The sequence below is a fragment of the Pangasianodon hypophthalmus genome, chromosome 11, assembly GCF_027358585.1.
Source record: "Pangasianodon hypophthalmus isolate fPanHyp1 chromosome 11, fPanHyp1.pri, whole genome shotgun sequence".
Taxonomy (NCBI): Eukaryota; Metazoa; Chordata; class Actinopteri; order Siluriformes; family Pangasiidae; genus Pangasianodon; species Pangasianodon hypophthalmus.
Window position 1 is genome coordinate 19,345,539 of NC_069720.1, and position 21,321 is coordinate 19,366,859.

The following is a 21,321-nucleotide window of genomic DNA, read 5'->3' on the forward strand; positions in this document are numbered from 1 at the left end:
CTTGGTTTGAATCATAGATCAAATACTTTATAATACAGTTTGAAGCCAGTGGCATAATTATATTATACAAATCATCAAAACACCAACTGAGGGAATATTTTTAGAAGAATGGTTTAAATTGCACATATTTCCATAATCACACATAAGCAGAAAGCTTTTTTATCCAAAATTCCAAATAGAATGTGATGAACATGAGCTAAGATGCTATTAGGAAGCCATGCTGTCTTTTCCCATAAGGAAGCTTTACAATATAATATCCATTTCTTTGTCATTTTATGAGAACCAAATGGAATTCCTGTTGGTTTCTGGTCTGCTTATGTTTCTCTGTGATTTTCACCGTGATGTTGTTGATGTTGTCTTGCTCATCCAGCTATGTGTCACTACAGACATTTATCAAAGGGAGGAGTTCCAAAGCACAACGTTCACCAAAGCCCTGCGTGTTCACCGTACAACAGAGTCGTGAGAACTTCTGAAAGCACCCAGAAACAAAGATGAACTGTTCTTCGATCTATGCATTTCTTTTTTTCTTCTTTATTTTTGAGAAATGTCAGACTGACTCCCATTCCTGTGGGTATCCCCCATCCCAATGGTGTAGCAGTTTGGAAATCGCAGTGGAATGTGGGGTAAGTTGTAAACTATTAAACATTTCTCTTTGTGAATATATATCATATTTTTACTATATTTACTACTTCTATAAAACACTACTATACTAAATAACCTGTATTCTTACCCAGTCTATATGGTTACAATGGCTGAGTGAATGTTCTGCTCCTGATTATAATAACGGTATACAATTTGAAACGGTTGCCAGTAAATTAACTAATCTGAATCTATAATAATGATGAAATGGAGATGTTTTATTTATAATAATATATTCCATAGGCATCTGCATCTTCACTTCATAGGCATTACACTGCCATATACTGTAAGAGTACAACTGTCTGCTCCCAGCTCCTTTTCAAAAACCCTTTTGTGCTTGTAAATTAGAGTCATGCTTTTGAAACTAAAAACAAGCTGCTTCTAATTTCACAGAAGCATGTGCTGTCCTCTAAATCAGCAAGAACTCGGAGCATATGCACCTCAATTGTTAATTCTAACACTTATAAAGGTTTGAACCAAACTGTGTGTAAAGAGGGAGGCAGTAATTCCAGAAATCCTTAGTATATCCTAGGAAACTTTATAATACCAGGATCACTTTTCATGCTAAGCAAACATTGTGTGCACTTGCTGTGTTTACTGGTTTAAAGGTTCAGAAGCAGTGTTTGGAGTTAAACGCCACCAGGCCTGATCCATCTGTCCCTCCTGTAGAGGTAGCTGTTTACTATGAAAGCCTCTGTCCAGGTTGTAGAACCTTCCTGACTGGTCAACTCTTCCCTACCTGGACAATGCTCAGAGATATCATGAGGGTACGCCTAGTGCCCTATGGCAATGCAAAGGTATAATATAATACATAATCATCTAAAGTTGTTTCTTTAAACTAACATAACTGTATGATTTTTTTTTACTTAAAAACAGGTAGCTATATTGTTTGGTTTTTGTTGTTGTTGTTGTTTTGATTTGTTTTTTAATGTTGAATGATATGTCAGGAAGTCCAGAAAAAGTTGTCGGATGTTGCTAAAAAATTGACCTAAATGGTGTTTTTCTGCCAATAATATACTTTGACTTTCTATACTTAAAATTTCTATAAAAAAAAAAAAACTAGAATATTTATACTAGGCTTTTTACTAAAATGATGTGGAAATATTTTAGTTAGGATATTGTATTTCCTTTTTCTTAGGTTATTATAAATGTGCCAGAAATGTTTTTCCATAAGTAGGTTAGGTTATAAATGTAGAGGTAGGCATGACGTCTCTTAGTGGAATTGGACGAAATCTTTAAATGTGATTTTCTCAGTTTTCACTTATGGAGTAAACAGATGGTAAAATGCTAGAACTTTAGTCAGGTAGAGATATGTGCAAAAGAGAAATAATTTCAGTTCAGGAAAACATTCAGAATTATATGAAGTAGAAAATGTCAGAGTAAACATGTTTATGATATAAATATGAAAGAATTAAAACAGGACACAGAACACAGGTTGGCCTGGGCATATTCTCATTTGCAAGGGCAGATTGATAGGTTTATAATATGCTGAAGCCTGAATACCTTAGACAGAAATGTATGAACTCCCCAGATTCTAGCTGTTTCTGAAAAAAAAAAAAAAAGGTTTCTGCAAAACACAGTTCAGGTTCATGATGCAAGATAGGGGTTTCATGTCTAGTATTTAACACCATAGTGAGAAACTTTCCATTTGCCTGCAAACAACCAGGTCACAGATGGCGCATGTACATTCATAAGAGTCTGTCTGGCCTATTGTGAATATAGCAATTTTCTGGGGTCACTCTCAGGGGCCAGACACGTAATTTCAAAATTTATGGTTTGCTGTGCCACAGTGACCTGTTAATTTGGAACCACAGGTCCGGTCTGATGCAAGCTGATACGGAGAGCCCATCAAAATGATTAACAGGTGAAACTGTGGTGTGTTCAGCCAGAATTAGGCTAACACAGCCTGTTGGATCATCCACAGCAGTGGCTACAATGACCCGATAGGTATGCGAGCTTTTAGGATGGAGCATGTGCATCTGCCAGAAATCCCAGAGCTGGTCTGCCTACCTGAAAATGTTGCAGCCTTAGCCACACAACATTCACTTCAAGATTGTTGACATGCTAATTTTGTATGTCGAGACTTGTTCTCTTGCCTTTCTTTTACTCTCCGATTGTTCTGCATGCTCCTCCAGCCTTGCTGGAAGGCATCTGTAATTACAGACTCCCTCTTTGCAAAAAGAAACCATGAGATCAGCCAATGCATCATGGTACCAACATATGTCCTTATCATAACTATGGACATACCTTGTGATATGGCTGACAGGTGCTAAGCATTCAGCCTAAAATCCATACTGCAGTACAAATTCCCAGTTTTCGCTGCTGGAGTCGCAAATACCAGCATCCCTGCCAGCTGAAGAAGGTGTGCATATGGGTAGCAATGTGTAGCCATTCACGAACTGATCATGTCCATCATACAACTTCACCAGGGCCTGGCAAAACAAACAGCTTGTTTGTTCTACCTCTTGTATCTGAAACACAACAGGTGGATAAAGTTCAACAATTCACAACAAGTTAAGAATTTGGTGATTATTAATCACCCTATTTGTGCGTCAACACACACTCCTTGGATGGTGCAGAACAATAAAATGCTCAAGAAACAAAGGATGCTGTACTTACTGCCTTTGAATCCACTTCCTCAACTCCCCGGCAAGACAGGGATGGACAATAGAATAGAATAGAATAGAATGTGGTTATTTATAGGCTACCCACATGGGTCATGGTCATTTGGGAAGGAAAGGAGCACACAGGAATTCTTTACTAGTTCTGAAAGAAACCACTTTCTCTTCAACATCATGAGAAAGAATAAAATATGTGAATCCATGAATATTTAGGCCTTTTGTGTCTTAGGGCTTCCATATATTTAAGATTTCTTTATGATAATATTCACAGTATTTAATCTGTATTAAATAATTCCTATTAATGAATAGTAAATATGAAATACTAAACAATCTGTTATTATAATATTAAATTGAATATTAAAGAATCTGTTGAGAAATTACAAGTCAAAAAATTTTGGCAAAAAATTGGTAATATTATAAATATTTTATTTACATGCAACTGAATATATATGTGAGGTCTCTCAATATACTCTCTCTCCCCTGTCAATCATAATAACACCAGCCAATCACAGGCATCTGTGAGCTCATGTATGCAGAAGAGGGTAGATTGCTCTTTCCTCCAAGTGTGTTACGCTGCTCTGTGATGTAGCATGGGCAGCAGTTTGAAAAGATGTGGTTGGCTGGCTGCATGTGTCTTGAAGGAAGCATGTGTTAGCCTTCACCCTCCTCAGCTGGTAGCCGTCGTATGTTCTGGGAGAGTTAGCTAGTGGGTGGGAATTACCAGGTGACCAAAATGGGGAGAAAATGGAGGGGGGACTAGTTTTAAAAAATCATAAGTTGAAAAGTTGTGTCTGCTATGACTTTACTAAGGTCAACACTTTATCACTCACCATCTTAAAATCACATAATTGTCACACAGAAACGTCCATAGAACCTTATCATTCCAAGGTCCTGTTGTACTATGCTCATTTTTTTCCCTCAATGCTTGTTGAATGTTTTGACTTTAGGAACTTCCTGAACAGAATTTGTTTTCATGCCAGCACGGCAAGCAGGAATGTCAAGCTAACATGATCGAGGTAATCAGGCAACAAGACGAAAGTTTTCATTAGAGAACAATTGCATGTCCTGACATTAAAACGTTATCATCTTGTTTTAACAGGCTTGCATTTTGAATGTCACTGGCCATGCAGCGTTTCCAATTATTCACTGCATGGAGTCTTCAGCGGATGTGATAAATGCAGCCCAGCCTGTACGTTAAAAATGATCTCATCATATGGAATTCATTATGCATAATAACATACAAAACAGCTCAAAAATGATGCATCAGCTTAAATGCTTGTACTTTTTCACTAGTGTCTGCAGTTGTATGCCCCATCTGTGAAATGGGGGACGGTAGAATCATGTATGAGAGGAAGTCTCGGACACCAGCTCATGCATGAGAACGCCCTGAAGACCCGGGGTCTCAGACCACAACACACCCATGTCCCTTGGGTCACAATAAATGGGGTAAGAGATATAAAACAGGAGACCTTTGATGGAAAACTATTGATTTAACTGATGCCATTTGCACAATATGGCACCATTCAAGCATTTACTATGCAGCTCAAATGATTTGCATCATATTTAAAACAAATTGTGATGACCAGGTACACTAAACTTACTTAAATCAAAAACAAAATGAAAAAATCTGTAACCACTGTCATGTATAATAAAAAACATTTCAGGTATACACTGATGACTTGGAAGATAAGGCAATGTCTACTCTCTTTAGCCTCATCTGCAAGTTGTATAAAGTAAGTCAACATTTCTTTGCTTCATATGCAATGGGAAATAATGTGGAAAGAAGAATCTCAACAACAATACACTCAAAAACGGATTCCTCACTGAGGTTTTTTTTTTTCCTTCTTAAAGGGAATCAAGCCACCTACCTGCACTGGAGCTCGGATGAAACGGGATCAAAGCTTTTGTTACAGCTTTTTTTAATGTACACCAATGCAGTTTAACTATTTCTAAGCCTCGATAAAGAAAAGCTAGGGTGATCTTCACATGTAAGATGTGAGTTATGTGCTTCTTAAAAAATGCTGACTTCATATTAGAAGCGGTGTAGCTTAAAATAACTTAACACAACACTTCTTATTAGTTTCTGTTCCATCATAATATTTTACTGAAGACAATAAATAATATAAATGCAACTAATATCCACATAAGCATATGAGATTGAAAAGGTCTGAACTTTACAGCAGAGGTATGGTTGTGCTTCATGAAAATGATTCTAATCCTGTTATAGAGCAGAAATTGCACTATATATATATATATATACGCTTGCTTAAGAAGAGTAAACAGAACATGTACTATCTTTATACCATTCTGTATATTGAAACCAGTAGTCATACATGAGATCCCTTCTCTTTCATCCACCTTAGGTCAATACTGTTGTTTGCTGAAATGTTCCTGTTGTTAGATTGGACCATTCCACTTTATGTTTCAGTTACACAAATGTTACTTATTAAAGGTGCATTAGGCAAAATTTGTCCAGATTATGTCTCTAAAGATTAAACAGGCAAATAAGATTTGAATTATTTTTTTACTTCTTGAATCTGCATCCCATTCCTGCCCATGTACACAAAGCTCCACCTCTAGAACCTATGGTGGCTCAACCAGAGTTAGTATTATCAATGGTTAGTATTATCAATTCAAGCACACTCGGTCAGTTAACTGTGTGAAAGCCAAGTTTATAGTATTAAATATTAATTGGCATTTCTCAGTGTGATGCAGTTTGTTAATACTTTGTAGTGCTGTAATAATGACAATAGGCACAGTGCAGATAAATTGCTGTAATCTCTTGTTGACATTTGCTAGACTAGGCTTTATCTCAAGACTTTATGTGAGAACAGACTGTTACATTCTGAGAGCTGCAATTAACCATTTTACTAGGTATGTCCATAGCTGCCCAGTTCACCAGATGTACTTTTTACCATGACAGGTGCTGTGAAGTATTAAATTCTTTGGGCACAGCCACTTGCTGGGAGCAAATAAATCAAATGGGTTTCTGTTAACCATTTCTCATGAAAAACTCAGTATTCAGAATCCACCATAGGTTTCTATACGTGTTGCACAATCTTAGCCTGTATGTATATATTAACCTGTATGTGCTACTAAGACTGGGGAAATGGTGACAAATAATGCCAAGAAAGGACCTCTAGCAGAAAAATTAGTAACTGCGTCTGGCCATCAATAAAAACAACAAGACGATGACTAGTAGATAAACCAGTAATGGTAGAGTTTTTCCCCCATATTTGACTCATCATCCTGTGGGCAGGAACAAACCATCAGACTGGCCGTATGTTTTTGCACCCTGCACTAAACAGTCATGAATACTCAATTCTAGACTAGTATATAATTAAGTTCATAAAGTACACACTACATCTCAACTATCTAGACTACCTAGATTGCTTTATGATAGTAACATTGCAAATCAAACACTAAAGTTATGTGCCAAATGTAATTTATATGTGGTACCTTACATCAGTGTACTGCATACCCTGTAAAATTCATTCATTCATATTCAGTAACTGCTTTAACCTTCGTCAGGGTCGTGCTGAATCCGAAGCCTATCCCATTTCAGATTTTTCATGCATCATTGAGATGCACAGAGTGACGCAAGCCGGCAGGTTAATAAACACCACAAAGCTCAGCTGAGCCTCGTCTTAATTGTCAGTCAGAGTAGCTGGTTCCATTCAGCTTCTTTCCATAGTGTCCTTCCACCAGCTGCACCCATGAATCTTGAGAGATCTTGCAGAAAGCCTACTGAAAGAATGACCTAAGGGTGTAGGCCTATGTTACAGGTATCTGATGTAACTTTAGGTCACTAGGGACAATGCTGAGCACCATACAATAAAGAATCAGAAATTGTGTAGTATACAATACGGTCAATCGTATGTGGACACCTGACCAACACACACCTATGTGCTTCTTGGATATTGGATTTTGGAGCAGGCTTGTGGGGATTTGTGCCCATTCAGGCATAAGAGCTTTAGCGAGGTCAGGCACTGATGTCGGATGAGAAGGCAAACTATGTCTTCGTGGATCTCACTTTGTGCACAGAGACATTATCATGTTGGAACAGGTTTGGGCCTCTTAGTTCCAATGAAGGGAAATCTTTAAAGTGAAAGCATACAAAAACATTCTAGACAATTGTGAGTTTCCAACTTTGTGGCAACGGTGCTGCGGAAGACCCACATATGGAAATGATGGCCAGGTGTCCACACACTTTTGGCCGTATAGTGTATGTAGGCTATACAAATGCATACCTGTTCTCTTTACAAGCAAGGAGGGGAAAGCTCCTTCTCAGGGATTGGTCTTTATGTGTTATAGTAATGTTACAAGACCAAAAAAAATAAGTAAACTCAATGTTTTAAGAAATTAGTGAACCAAAGTAGAGGTAATATTGACGACTTCACCAAACGGGATTTCATGTAGATGTACAGCTTAACAGCTAAAACATTCCAGAAACAAGTTAACTAACATTTGAAGATATATGACCACATTTATGAGGTTTGAAAGGTTTTGAGGAGAGACACTGTTTTTTTGGGTAGAGAGACAGTTTTTTTTTTTTTTTGGGTGGAAAATGTTTTCAAGCCACATTGTACCAAATACCTGGACCCTACATTCATACTAGCAAGCAACATGCAAGTGATCATTTTCTATCTACACACGTGACACAGAGCCATAATTTTAGTGATGGCCTGAGAAGTGACATTTGAACTGAGTTTTTCTAAATGCTATTCAAAAGATGTATTCAAACGTTTCCTTGGACTAATCCCATAGCACATGTGGTCTGGCATTCCTTCATTTCCCTACTCACTACTATAGTTCCTACCTGAACATAGTTCCCATTTACTGTTTAATGCAGCTACATCTAAGAGTATTTTTAATTTTGCCATATATAACCTCTCATTAAATGTGTATAGAGACTTTACGAAGAAATTTAAAGCTTGGAAGGGGCCTCTGTTGAGTGTACACAGCTAGTACAGTTAGCTTAATTTGCTAATCTACGAAGCTTAGTGCATAACATGTAAATTAAACAACCAATTTTCATGAATTTATTAGTGTATTATTTAATTTATGTTGAAAGTGCTTCTCAAATCAAAATAGGTGTTTCAGAGCTTTTTTATACCTGTCCCACACCAATACAGCAGTAGACTATATTTAGGAGAAAAAAAAATAGTTTTAGAGATATTCTGATTAGTTTTTTAGTTTGTCACTTCTGGGAAAACAATTATTATTATTACTTTTTTTTTTTTTTGATGATGATGATGATGATGACTCATCCTGTATTACTCTTGCGTTCCCCTTAATTAAATGCTCCATGAAAACCTTTATAAGACATTTATTTTGAAATCCTGATGACTGAAAACTAGTTCCCTCTCTGCAAAATGAACCATTCATTCACTAAACGGTAAGGCTTTCTTTTTTGTTGTTGTTGGGGTAGAATATTTCTGCGTAAGAAAACCATTTTTGGTTATTTTCAAACTAAATTGAATATCTTTAATTATCACACAGACGTTACCTTCACCTTTTACAAGTAATAAACTAGAAAAGAAAAAAAAAAACTTTTATTTTGAAATCTTGATCAAAGTTCACGGAAGACTAGCGTTTCCTGTCTGCGAAATGAACCATTCATTAACAAATGTCAAGACATGCTGCTGACAGCGTGTGTTAGTTTTGTTTTGTGTTTGAAGTTATTTGGACGGGAGAATTTGGTGTTGTTGTAGTAATATTTTATTGTAAATGATCTTACACTCCTCGGACACAGCAGGCTAGCTAGTCATGATCCCTCAGAGTAAGAGCCTGCTCGTGCGGATAGCTTTCTACTGGAAGCCGCTTTTCTCGGGGAAGTACCTGATAGTGACGAACATAGTGAGTAGTGGAGGCATGCTTGCTCTTGGGGACTGCATTCAGCAGAGCAGAGAGAAGAGACACAGTCCGGCTAAGACCCGGGACTGGCAGCGCACAGGTGTGTGTCCTGACACCGCTAATGTCACATTACACAAGATTTCATCATCGCTTTCACTTCTCCTTACTGCCTGTAGAACACAACGCCCGTGTTTAACTAACATGTCTTACACTTTCAGTAGCTGGCTTCGTATAAATGTGTGTGTGCTGCACAGTGTTGCTGACTCTTCTCAGAGAAAAGTAGCTAGTAGCTATAGCACACGCTGGGAAACGTCGCCGGAAGTCGTCGGGTGACGTCACAACCCAATTTGCATATTCGTTTATTCATCGTGCTCATTTGCATATCGCACCACTAATTGTGTGAAGAAAGAAAGTATATATATATATATATATATATATATATATATATATATATATATATATATATATATACCAAAGACGACTTCTTTCTGTAAGAAAAAAATGAGAATATATATATATTCGTTGTATTGGTATATATATATACATATATTCTCATTTTTTTCTTACAGAAAGAAGTCATCTTTGGTCCCAGCACCACAAGAGATTAGATTAGATTCAACTTTTATTGTCGTTGTGCAGAGTACAAGTACAGAGGCAATGAAATGCTGTTTTTCACATATCCCAGCTTGCTAGGTGGCTGGGGTCAGGCCACAGGGTCGGCCATGATACGGCGCCCCTGGAGCAGGTGTGGTTAAGGGCCTTGCTCAGGTGCCCAACAGTGGTAGGTTGATAGTGCTGGGGCTTGAACCCTTGACCTTCTGATCAGTAACCTAGAGCCTTAGCCATTCAGCCACACTGCCCCTCCTCCCAGTGGTGGCTGAATGCCTTTATAAAACACTGTACATGTTTGTCTGTGTTCTTCTGTCAAGAACACAGACAAAATGAAGCAGTTGGTAGTGAATAGTCATGAACTGTAACTTGTAATTCCCAACTTCTGACCAGGAAAAGCCAAAGAAAACACCCCTCAACTCGAAATTCCTACTCAGGAGCTTCTCAACTATGAGTTCCTCTGAGTTCAGGGAGTGACGTCAAATCAACATGGCTGCACACAGCATAAAGTAAACAATCCAGCACTTCTTACCTTTAAATGAGTTTTACTGTGTATACAAGTATTTGCTTTAGATCAACATACAGACATATTCGCTTGTTACATCAAATTACATAAAGTTGACTGTACATTACGTTGTTTTGAGGAGGAAAATATCCGTCACTCATTACAAAAAGCGTGCATTGAGTTGTCCATGTTTTTTCCCCCACTTTGTACCTCAGTTGCACAGAGGCCGAAAATGACATCATTCCGAGCTCTGACTTTCAAATGCAACAGTAGACATAAAGGAAATTATTAAAATTGAAATAACTCATTTACTTGTAAGTATATCCAAAAAGAGAGTTTAAAAACAAAGAACAAAGTATGCAGGTGGGACAAACAACTGTGATCAGTGATTGGTCTTTGAGAACGAAGGTGATCAGTGATTGGTCGATGGGAACACAACTGGTTTTAAACACTAGTGGTGAGTTGACTGAACTTGTGTTCTCAACTGGTACTGCACTAACGTTAGTCACTAATGTCTACTCAAAAAAGGTGCTGGATTTGTTGCTAGGCTTTTTTTAAATAACGGTATTAAACAAGTCTAAAAAGTTGCCAAATCTCGCAGCAGAGTCTCTAAGTTGGCAACACTGGGGCTGTTTTCGGGGACAGAAAGTCACCAAATAACGTCATAACGTCACCAAGTAATGTCGTGTTTGATATCAGAACACATTTACACGTAGAAGATTTTCTGAAGCTAACAAAAATGCAGCTAATCGTGTTACTGAGAAACCAGAAAATGCTAACTCCTCTGCTCTGAAGACTTTCCAGTGGCAGAAAATGTCCTGACTGTTACAAAACAGTGACACCCGAGACTCCTTCTATAAATGTTAAATAAACATCTCCTTATAGAAAACTTACCATATCAACAATTATACCCTCTTTTACCCTCTTTTTTTTTTTTTTTTACTTGCAAGTCCAAATTATTTGTTTAATTTAACAGTAAGACCTTCATTAGTGTGCTCAGTTTTAAATTATATTTGGTTTTAGCCTATGATCAAGCCTTCCTCTGTTCTCCAGGGCGCATGTTTGCAGTTGGATGTACCATGGGACCGTTTATGCACTACTGGTACCAGTGGTTGGACAGAGTTTATTCGGGAAAAATGGTAAAGGCAGTTGCCAAGAAAGTCTTGATAGACCAGCTTGTTGCCTCACCACTTTTTGGAGCATGGTACTTCGTAGGTATGGACCAGATTTTATGTAAAATCCTGACATAATGCATGTTATGAATGTACTTTAACATAACCATATTAATTCTGTAGTCAGGGTGTCATTCTCAGTCAATGAAGTAAGCAGTTTTCATCTGTCCCATGGTGATGTATTAATAGGGATGCACTGATACTGATTCTGCTACTGGGTAACATTCAAAAAACCTCTCTGATACCAACATTCAATACCATGTGTTAGTATGAATGATAATTAGCAGAGGGCATGAAATGAGAGCAATCAGGACACGCTTTGTGATTAATGATGGCAATTGAAGCAAACCAGAATGCAAAGTGTTCTCTGTGAAAATATCAAGAGGAAGGGCTGCAGCGTCTTTCTACAATGCAAGTAACCTGATAAAACACCTTAGGGCACCTTAAAGAGACCTGAGTGCACATAGAAGTTAAAGCTAAGTGCAAGGTGCTGTGAATTGTGTTCACACAGAGGTATTTGCAAGCATGGAGCAGTGAAATAAGCACTCTGAGAAAGTCAGGTGTGAGAGCAGTTTAGTTCTGCGAGCACTGAGACACGCACCAGTCCTTTCACCAGTGTTTACACTCTGCTCGCGACTTAAGGTGCAATTCACGTTACCTCATGCTCATTTTTAATGACCAGGTTCACTGATACACTGATACTTCGACATTCTATTAAAGAGACTGTTTAAACACCATTATAACGTAAATATAAAACTCAGCACAAGGAGTTCATTTGCTAGCAGCGTATCACAGCAACCAACATAACTGGAGCTAAATAAAATGTTCCATGATGCCCCCAATTGCTTAATATTAAGTAGGTATCAGTATCCATATCAGTATCCAAGAGTAGTGAAATACATCTACTCATACTCAGTCTGGAAAAAAATGGTATCAATGCATCCCTATATATTATAGTATTGTGGTTTCCATTGTACTGAAGCCAGTGGTGTTTATGTACCTGTGTGCATGGTTCAGGTATGGGCCTGATGGAGGGTCACGGCTGGCTCAAAGGCTGCACTGAGTTTAAAGAGAAATTCTGGGAGTTCTATAAGGTAAGATTTGTAAGACTGGCCACCTGCTTTCATTTTTATCTTCCAAATTATATTTCTTTTAACTCTGATGATTGTTGAAAACTTGAAATAAATGCATAATAAAATCAATAGAGTATAAATTAATTAATAATAAAGTAATAGAGTGTGAACTTATAATATACCTAAAACAGAGACACACGTTTTAAAATATCGTATTGTTCCTTCATTAGGCGGACTGGTGTGTCTGGCCGACTGCACAGATGATCAACTTCTACTTCTTGCCAGCTAAATTTCGGGTGTTGTATGTAAATACAATTACACTGGGATGGGACACCTACCTCTCATATCTCAAGCACAGGGTAAGCTTTCTTAAGCTCAATTAAGATAAATTAGTTTTGTTGTTATGTTTATGTAAATGTTTGATGTTTTTTGTGTTGGACATTTAAGCAATATCGCACAAGCACGAGTGCAGTTATACTGAATACCGGGAAAGCTATGATTCGGTAAAGGTAAAGTGAGGCAAAAAAAGAAAATTGTGTTCCCAAGTTACATTTCCAGACTCAATTTTGCCATTTAAACCCACAAAAAAAGAAATATTGGAAGCTAATTGGTTAACAGTCCACGTACACTACTAGTCAAAAGTTTGGACATGCTATATTGGATATATTTTTATATATTTTTCATAAAAGCTTATGATTCAATCAAAAAATTTTTAATAATAGTTTTCGCTTTAAATGAAGCTGTTTCCCCAAAGAATTTTAAATATAAACACTTTCGATTTGTTTAACACCTTTCTTGGTCAGTGAATAATTCCATACGTGTTAATGCATAGTGTTATTGTCATTATCACTATTCAAAGATAAAAGAAAATATTAAAAATGAAGAAAATCATGTAGAAAGGTTTGAATGGTAGTGTGCATGTACACTCTTTAGTCTTTGTAGCTATTCCATCCAGCCACATTTGCCCAAGCAAGCTGCCAGAAACTGATATAACATGTTAATTACTAGCATTGTTGGTTTCTATTCTATCATTTTTCCAGCTGTTTTTGTCACAAGAGAATGTATTACTTTGGACATTTTTTTACCCTTTTTTTTCCATGTTCTTTTTTCCCCCTCCATCAATATTATCTGAATTTTTTATGTTGTTTTTTTTTCTTTCCTTTTTTGCAATATACAGGAAAGCCAACAAATGGATGAATTGGGACCAGAGGACTCATCAATGTCTCCTCCCTCAGCTAAACCACTGGATGATAAACTATAGTCCCACACTAATTTCAGTTTAAATTTGAGATTTTAGATATTATTACATGACTCTTTTACTACTTAGACCTATAACTGACTTAATCAATTACTCAAATCAGTCATTCGAATCAGTGTGTCAGCTAAATGAGTTCATACACCTGTACTGAACCTTATCAGGAGTTCTCAGACCATGTCTAGACATGTTCTCACTGGTGAAGGGAATTCTATCTGTTTTCAGTGTCATTTGGCGCAGCTCACCAATAATATAAACTCACGGGCCACTTAATTAGGAACACCATACTACTAGTGGGTAGTAACCCCCTTTGCTCTCAGGCCTCAGTTCTTCATTGCAAGGATTCCACAAGATGTTGGAAACATTCCTTTGAGAATGTCTGAGAATGAGGTCCATGTGAAATGATTGCATCATATAACTGGCAGATTTTTCAGGTGCACTTTCATGCTGTGAGTCTCCTGTTCTACCACATCCCAAAGGTGTATTGGATTCAAATCTGCTGACTGGGGAAGCCATTGAAGTATAACACTGAAGTACAGTAACCTCACGGTCATGTTCATGAAACTAGTTTGAGATGACTTTGTTACATGGCATTATCATGCTGGAAGCAGCCATTATAAGATAAGTAAATTGTAGCCATAGAAGGATGCACAAGGTCAGCAACAATACTCGGGCTGTGGCATTCAAATGATTGTTATTAAGGGGCCCAATGTGTTTCACCAGCAGCCTAAACTGTTAATAGAAGGCAGGTTGCTTACGTGGATTCATGCTTTTGACACCAAATTCTGACCCTACCATCTGCATGTGGCAGCAGAAATTAAGATTCCTCAGACCAGGTGAAGCTGTTCCATTTTTCAACTGTAGCAGAACCTGATGAGGTCTTCTGCTGCTATAGCCCATCTGCATCAAGGTTCAACATGATGTGCATTCTGAGATGCTTTTCTTTTCATCACAGTTGTAAAGAGTGATTATTTGAGCTACTGTAGCCTTACTGCCAACTTGAACTTGTCTTAGACCTCTCTCAGGAGTTTCTGCCCTGAAAACTGCCATTCCTTAGTTTTTTTTGTACCATTCTGTGGAATTTCTAGAGACTGTTCTGTGTGACAACCATGCCACAGTCGAAGTGCAATCACATTGAAATCACATTTTTCCCCTGTTCTGATGTTTGATGTCAACTGAAACTCTTGACCTGTGTGTGCATGGTTTTATGCATTCCACTTCTGCCACATGATTGGCTGATTGGATAACTGCGTGAATGAGCAGGAGTACAAGTGCTCCTAATTAAGTGGCCGGCAAGTACATTAGACTGCATGCTGGACATCTTCAAAAAGTAGCAGTGCAGTGGATTTTTCCTCTTATGCTGCCTCATACACACAGCTGAGAGTCAAACACACGTCTCACCATTCACGCTAACTCACAGCACAGACGTTTTCATTGAAGTTTTTGATGAGGTCACACTGCAAGAGTAGCAGCATTGCCTACATCTACAAAAATATAAAATGAAAGGTCATGAGGTTAAATAGAAACTGTTCATAATGCAGACTGTACATCACTAATGCTCACAGTGTAAAAGTTCAACTGAAAAGATGCCTCCATCTAAAAGAAGTCTGAATCATGTCATTTGTTCTCTGCTGCTGAGAGTGTAGAATGATTACAGTATAAATCAAGTAGCACCAGCACAGCAGTTAAGGTTCTGTGCTAATGACCAGCAGGTTGTGATTTTAAACACCAAGAGAGCCAGTTTCAGCCTCCAGGAGGTACCTTCAATCTCATCAAGAATAATTGAACAGATTTATTTCACCATGAAGGAAAAAAAGATTTTGGCTAAATGCCAGTTTTGCCTGTTTAATTGGCAAAGATTTAGATCAATAAAACAAGCAAACATTTTTTTATCTGAAGAAAAGACCTTGTGTAGTAGTGTGAAATGAAGAAAAGATAAAATGGTGTTTGATATTGATTAAGACTTTGGGGTTTTGAGGATAAGACTTAGATTTCAGTGCTTGTTCTAGTTTTCTAGCTGGTAATGGTGGACTGCGTTTAAAAGGCGTGTCTTCAGGTCTAGCTTTGAAGACATGCCTTTTAAACGCCATTGCTTTAAAATAGATTTTAACTTGTTTTATTATGCCAAAGTAAATAAGCAGTACAGTGTTCCAGGCCCAGTGTGGGGCTGTGGATTATTATATGTCTAAATTGTAACTTCTGAAATCAAACTTGATGCCTGCAGCTGAAGTGTAGTTCTGTTACAGTGTGCAGTTCTAAGGAATTTTGCTCAACTACCTGTAACACTCCACCCCTGTCTTATTTCAGTGATTTGTGCAGATATTTGCTACTCTGCATTTCTGATAATTATACTTTTATTACAAATGATAAAAACAGTTGCATGAATTGTTAGTGTTAAATACTATTTTTGAAGATTTGTGTGGAAATGATTTTTGTTTGCTTTGATTTGACTCCTTTGCCTTAATTTCTTCCAGGCCGACTGTTTTACAAGCAACTCTGCTACTGTTGCAGTTTTTATGAGAGGATATACACTCACTGTCCACTGTATTAAGAACACATGTACAACTCCACTTCATGCAATTATCCAATCAGCCAATCATGTGGCAGCAGCACAAGGCAGAAGATCCTGCAGCTACAGGTCAGGAGCTTCAGTTAATGTTCACATCATACGTCAGAATGGGGAAAAAATGTGCAGGGTTTAGCGAGTTGTGCAGTCTGAGATGCTTTTCTGCTCACCACGGTTGGAAAGAGTGGTTGTTTGAGTTACTGTAGCCTTTTTGTCAGCTTGAGCCTGCTGAATCTGGCCATCCTCCTCAGATGTCTCTCATTAATAGGGTGATTCCGCTCACAGAACTGCCCCTCACTGGATCACCATTCTGAGTAAACGCTAGAGACTGTTGTGTGTGAAAATCCCAGGAGATCAGCAGTTATAGAAATACTCAAACCAGCCTGTCTGGTACCAACAATCATGCCATAGTCAAAATCACTGAGATCACATTTTTCCCCCATTCTGACGGTTGATTTCAACATTACCAGAAGCTGCTGGCCCGTATCTACATGATTTTATGCATTGTACTGCTGCCACATGATTGGCTGATTAGATAATTGCGTGAATGAGTAGATGTACAGGTGTTCCTAATAAATTGGATGGTGTTTGTAAATGCATCATGCATTGATCATTGAAAACCTCTTGACACTCTTCTCTTGATCACATATGTTGGGAACATATGTGTTGCTATGCTATTATTATTATCATTATTATAAGTATCTTGTGTTCCCCTCCTGTGATGGGTGGCTGGCTGCTGATCCTGCTGTTTATTATAACTGATACAGCTCTATACTGTAAACATGCTATGTATGTACAATATATAGAAGTGACAGATATCTGTCCTGTACTTTTATGTGCAATGTTATCCAAATAGTAATTACCCTTACACTGGTTCTGCTCTGGTGTGTTCATCTGTGTTTATTGTGGTTTACAGTAATAATTTCTCAAAAAAAAAAAAGAAAAGAAAAACAAATTCACATTATTTTCACTTACCACAAATGTGATCAGTTAACCAGTAAATGATTTGTTTGTGTACTTAGTTTTTAGCACTGGAGCTAACAAGTTAATTCTGCTGACAGACAGTAGTTGCCAACATACCATCGATCAAACTGCCTAAGCTGAACAAATTCACATTGCTTATGTGGTTTCTGATACTGTATGAAACTTATCTATAAAAGTTGCCAAAGGCAAGTGTGTTATTATTGTGTAAATAATTAGTAATTTGTAATTATTTAGACATTTTTAGACATAATTTTGTGCCTTATTTGAGCTACATTAAGCTCGTAGCACCAGTGCAGAACTGAAGAAGCAAACTTCAGACACTGTACTGGCTGATCAACCATATTTGCAGTAGGTTAAAAATGTGTGAATTCCTTTTTTCTTTTTTTTTTTCTTTTTTTTCCTTTTTTGGGGTTGCTTTAAAAAATAGTCTTTATCTATTTTTTTTTTTATTTCACAGAGGTTAAAGCTGAGCTTTACCAGAGATTTTACAGATCTGTGTCAATGTAAATGTATTTGAACAAATAAATCTCATAATGTAAATGTGACAACTTGGATTTATTTCCTAAAAATTATTATTCTGCTTTTGAATTACATTGACGTAACCATTAGCGTGACATGACCATTTGTTAATTATAATATTGCTCACAACTATATACACTATTGCTCTACAAGTTGAACATGCATACAGTGTAGTACATGATACTGTTACTTAATGAGGGAAAGTCTTGAAAATGTTAAAAGGTGTGGTAGGTCATGGGGTTTTGTTTTTACAGCTTAGCGAGCTTGAATTTGCAACTGCAAATCTTATACCAAGCTTCCTTTCTATAATAGCTAAGCTACTTTACTCACCCTTACTGGGGGCCAACACACAACCTGGCTTGTTTTATGTCGTGTTTCTCAAACACATGGTTCTACTGGGGGTTCTACAGATGTGATGACTGCTACTCTATGGAACCACTTGTCTGAAGGCCTGAGTTAAATGGATGTTCATGTTGTAGGATACTGTTCATTAACACAGGAAAATCTTGAAAATGCTTGGGAGGTTTTGGAACACATATAACCTTACCCAGGTCACATTGCACATCACAAGGGCATGGTTCCACTGGGGCTCGAACCCAGGACCTTCTGCGTGTAAAGCAGACGTGATAACCACTACACTATGGAACCAGCTATGGCAGTGGCTGTGTTGAGTGTCCATCCAGCTAGTGGGATACTGTTGATTTCTCTGTTGGTGGCTGGCTGCTGATCCTGCTGTTTATTATAACTGTTACAGCTCTATACTGTAAACATGCTATGTATGTACAATATATAGAAGTGACAGATATCTGTCCTGTACTTTTATGTGCAATGTTATCCAAATAGTAATTACCCTTACACTGGTTCTGCTCTGGTGTATTCATCTGTGTTTATTGTGGTTTACAGTAATAATTTCTCAAAAAAAAAAAAGAAAAGAAAAACAAATTCACATTATTTTCACTTACCACAAATGTGATCAGTTAACCAGTAAATGATTTGTTTGTGCACTTAGTTTTTAGCACTGGAGCTAACAAGTTAATTCTGCTGACAGACAGTAGTTGCCAACATACCATCGATCAAACTGCCTAAGCTGAACAAATTCAAATTGCTTATGTGGTTTCTGATACTGTATGAAACTTATCTATAAAAGTTGCCAAAGGCAAGTGTGTTATTATTGTGTAAATAATTAGTAATTTGTAATTATTTAGACATTTTTAGACATAATTTTGTGCCTTATTTGAGCTACATTAAGCTCGTAGCACCAGTGCAGAACTGAAGAAGCAAACTTCAGACACTGTACTGGCTGATCAACCATATTTGCAGTAGGTTAAAAATGTGTGAATTCCTTTTTTCTTTTTTTCTTTTTTTTATTTTCCTTTTTTGGGGGGTAGAACAGTTGCTTTAAAAAATAGTCTCTATCTATTTTTTTATTTCACAGAGGTTAAAGCTGAGCTTTAACAGAGACTTTACAGATCTGTGTCAATGTAAATGTATTTGAACAAATAAATCTCATAATGTAAATGTGACAACTTGGATTTATTTCCTAAAAATTATTATTCTGCCATTGAATTACATTGATGTAACCATTAGCGTGACATGACCATTTGTTTATTATAATATTGCTCACAACTATATACAGTATTGCTCTACAAGTTTAAGTCATACAGTGTAGTACATGATACTGTTACTTAATGAGGGAAAGTCTTGGGGTTTTGTTTTTACACTTTCGTGATCTTGAATTTGCAGCTATAAATATTGTACCAAGCTTCCTTTCTATAATAGCTACTTTATGCACCCTTACTGGGGGCCAACACACAACCTGGCTTATTTTATGTTGTTTCTCAAATGCATGGTTTTACTGGGGGTTGAATCCAGGACCTTTGATGTGTAACGCAAACATGACGACCACTGCACTATGGAGCTAGCTGCTTAAAGGGGCAAGTTGATACTATGGATACTGACACTTTTTATGTATTTTATTTTTTTAAAGAAAGAAATTGACAGTTCTGGTAAGTCATGAGGTTTTGTTTTTACAACTTAATGATCTAGTATTTGCAACTGTGAATACTGTACCACACTTCCTTACTGTAATCATTACACACACCCTTACCTTTTGTACTTCTTATATGTATGGTTCTACTGGGGATTGAACCCAATACCTGTGTGTAATGCAAATGTGACAACCACTACACCATGGAACCACTTGTTTGGAAGCCTGAGTTAAATGGATGTTCATGTTGTAGGATACTGTTCATTAACACAGGAAACTCTTAAAAATGCTGAATGGTTTGGTAGCTCATGAGGCTTTTTTAAACTCACACTGATTGGCAACATACACACAACCTTACTCAGGTCATGTCACACATCTCAAGAGCATGGTTCCACTGGGGCTTGAACCCAGGACCTTCTGCGCGTAAAGCAGACGTGATAACCACTACACTATGGAACCAGCTACGGATGATACTGTTGTGTTCTCTTTGTTTTTTTAAAGAAAAATCTTGACAACTTTGAGCCAAGTCATGGGGTTTGCTTTTATTTCACAGAGGATAAAAGCTGAGCTTTACCAGAGATTTTACAGATCTGTGTCACTGTAAATGTATTTGAGCAAATAAATCTCATAGTGTAAATGTCATTTAGGTAGGTAATGGGCTTTTGTTTTTACTATTTGTATTTGAATTTGTAGCTATGAACACTGTGCCAAGCATCCTTTCAGTAGTTCAATCATAGTGTCGGGTTCCTCAAGGATATGGTCCCACAGGAGATTGAACCCAGGACCTTCTGCATATAAAGCAGATGTGATGACCACTACACTATGAACCACTTGCATGAAAGGCTGAGTTAAATGGATGTTCATGTTGTAGGATACTGTTCATTAAAGCAGGAAAGTCTTGAAAATGCTGAAGGGTTTGGTATCTCATGAGGATCTCCAAGACTTGGTTCCACTGGGGCTCGAACCCAGGACCTTCTGCGTGTAAAGCAGACGTGATGACCACTACACTATGGAACCAGTGACAGGGGCTGCCCTGTAGAATGTCTGTCCAGCTAGTGGGATACTGTTGCTTTCGGTTTGTTTTTTTCTAGATGTTAAATGGATGTTCATGTTGTAGGATACTGTTCATTAATGCAGGAAAACCTTAAAAATGCTGAATGGTTGGGTAGCTCATGAGGTTTTGTTACTCACACTTATTGGCAACACACACAACCTTACTTGCCTGTTCCCAACACATCAACTTCACTTGCTGCCTAATATATCCCTCTCCTTGACCACTAATGAGATTGTTTAATGTTATTCACCTCACTTGTCAGTGGTTTTAAAGTTAGGGCTTTGTTTTACTGGTGGTAGTCACCTGTCAGTGGTTTTAATGTTATGGCTTTGTGTTAGGTCATGGACTTTTGTTTTTACAACTTTGAATTTGTGAATTTGCAGCCATGAACATTGTGCCAAGCATCCTTTCAATGGTAGTCCAATCATAGTGTTGGGTACCATTGAAAGGATATACTTTTCTGTACCAAGCTTCCTTTCAA

The 21,321-nt window shown here is 37.5% G+C and overlaps 2 protein-coding genes and 3 non-coding genes across 5 annotated transcripts; 2 read left to right on the plus strand and 3 right to left on the minus strand.

Moving 5' to 3' along the window:
* Positions 1-407: 407 nt before the first annotated feature.
* On the plus strand, positions 408-5,821 carry ifi30b (IFI30 lysosomal thiol reductase b). The gene is made up of 7 exons (XM_034308908.2): positions 408-623; positions 1,248-1,436; positions 4,208-4,276; positions 4,360-4,449; positions 4,554-4,706; positions 4,925-4,993; positions 5,112-5,821. Exons 1-7 carry the CDS (start codon positions 492-494, stop codon positions 5,181-5,183), a joined length of 774 nt encoding a protein of 257 aa, XP_034164799.2. The 5' UTR covers positions 408-491; the 3' UTR covers positions 5,184-5,821.
* Positions 5,822-8,828: 3,007 nt separating this feature from the next.
* mpv17l2 (MPV17 mitochondrial inner membrane protein like 2) lies at positions 8,829-19,317 on the plus strand. Its single transcript, XM_026928468.3, has 5 exons — positions 8,829-9,216; positions 11,284-11,445; positions 12,420-12,496; positions 12,706-12,834; positions 13,653-19,317. Exons 1-5 carry the CDS (start codon positions 9,030-9,032, stop codon positions 13,734-13,736), a joined length of 639 nt encoding a protein of 212 aa, XP_026784269.1. The 5' UTR covers positions 8,829-9,029; the 3' UTR covers positions 13,737-19,317.
* On the minus strand, positions 18,375-18,447 carry trnav-uac (transfer RNA valine (anticodon UAC)). The gene has a single exon. It is a non-coding gene; the product is annotated as a tRNA-Val (tRNA).
* Positions 19,318-20,172: 855 nt separating the features above from the next.
* Positions 20,173-20,245, minus strand: trnav-uac (transfer RNA valine (anticodon UAC)). The gene has a single exon. It is a non-coding gene; the product is annotated as a tRNA-Val (tRNA).
* A 485-nt stretch (positions 20,246-20,730) lies between these two features.
* trnav-uac (transfer RNA valine (anticodon UAC)) lies at positions 20,731-20,803 on the minus strand. Its single transcript has one exon. It is a non-coding gene; the product is annotated as a tRNA-Val (tRNA).
* Positions 20,804-21,321: the final 518 nt, after the last annotated feature.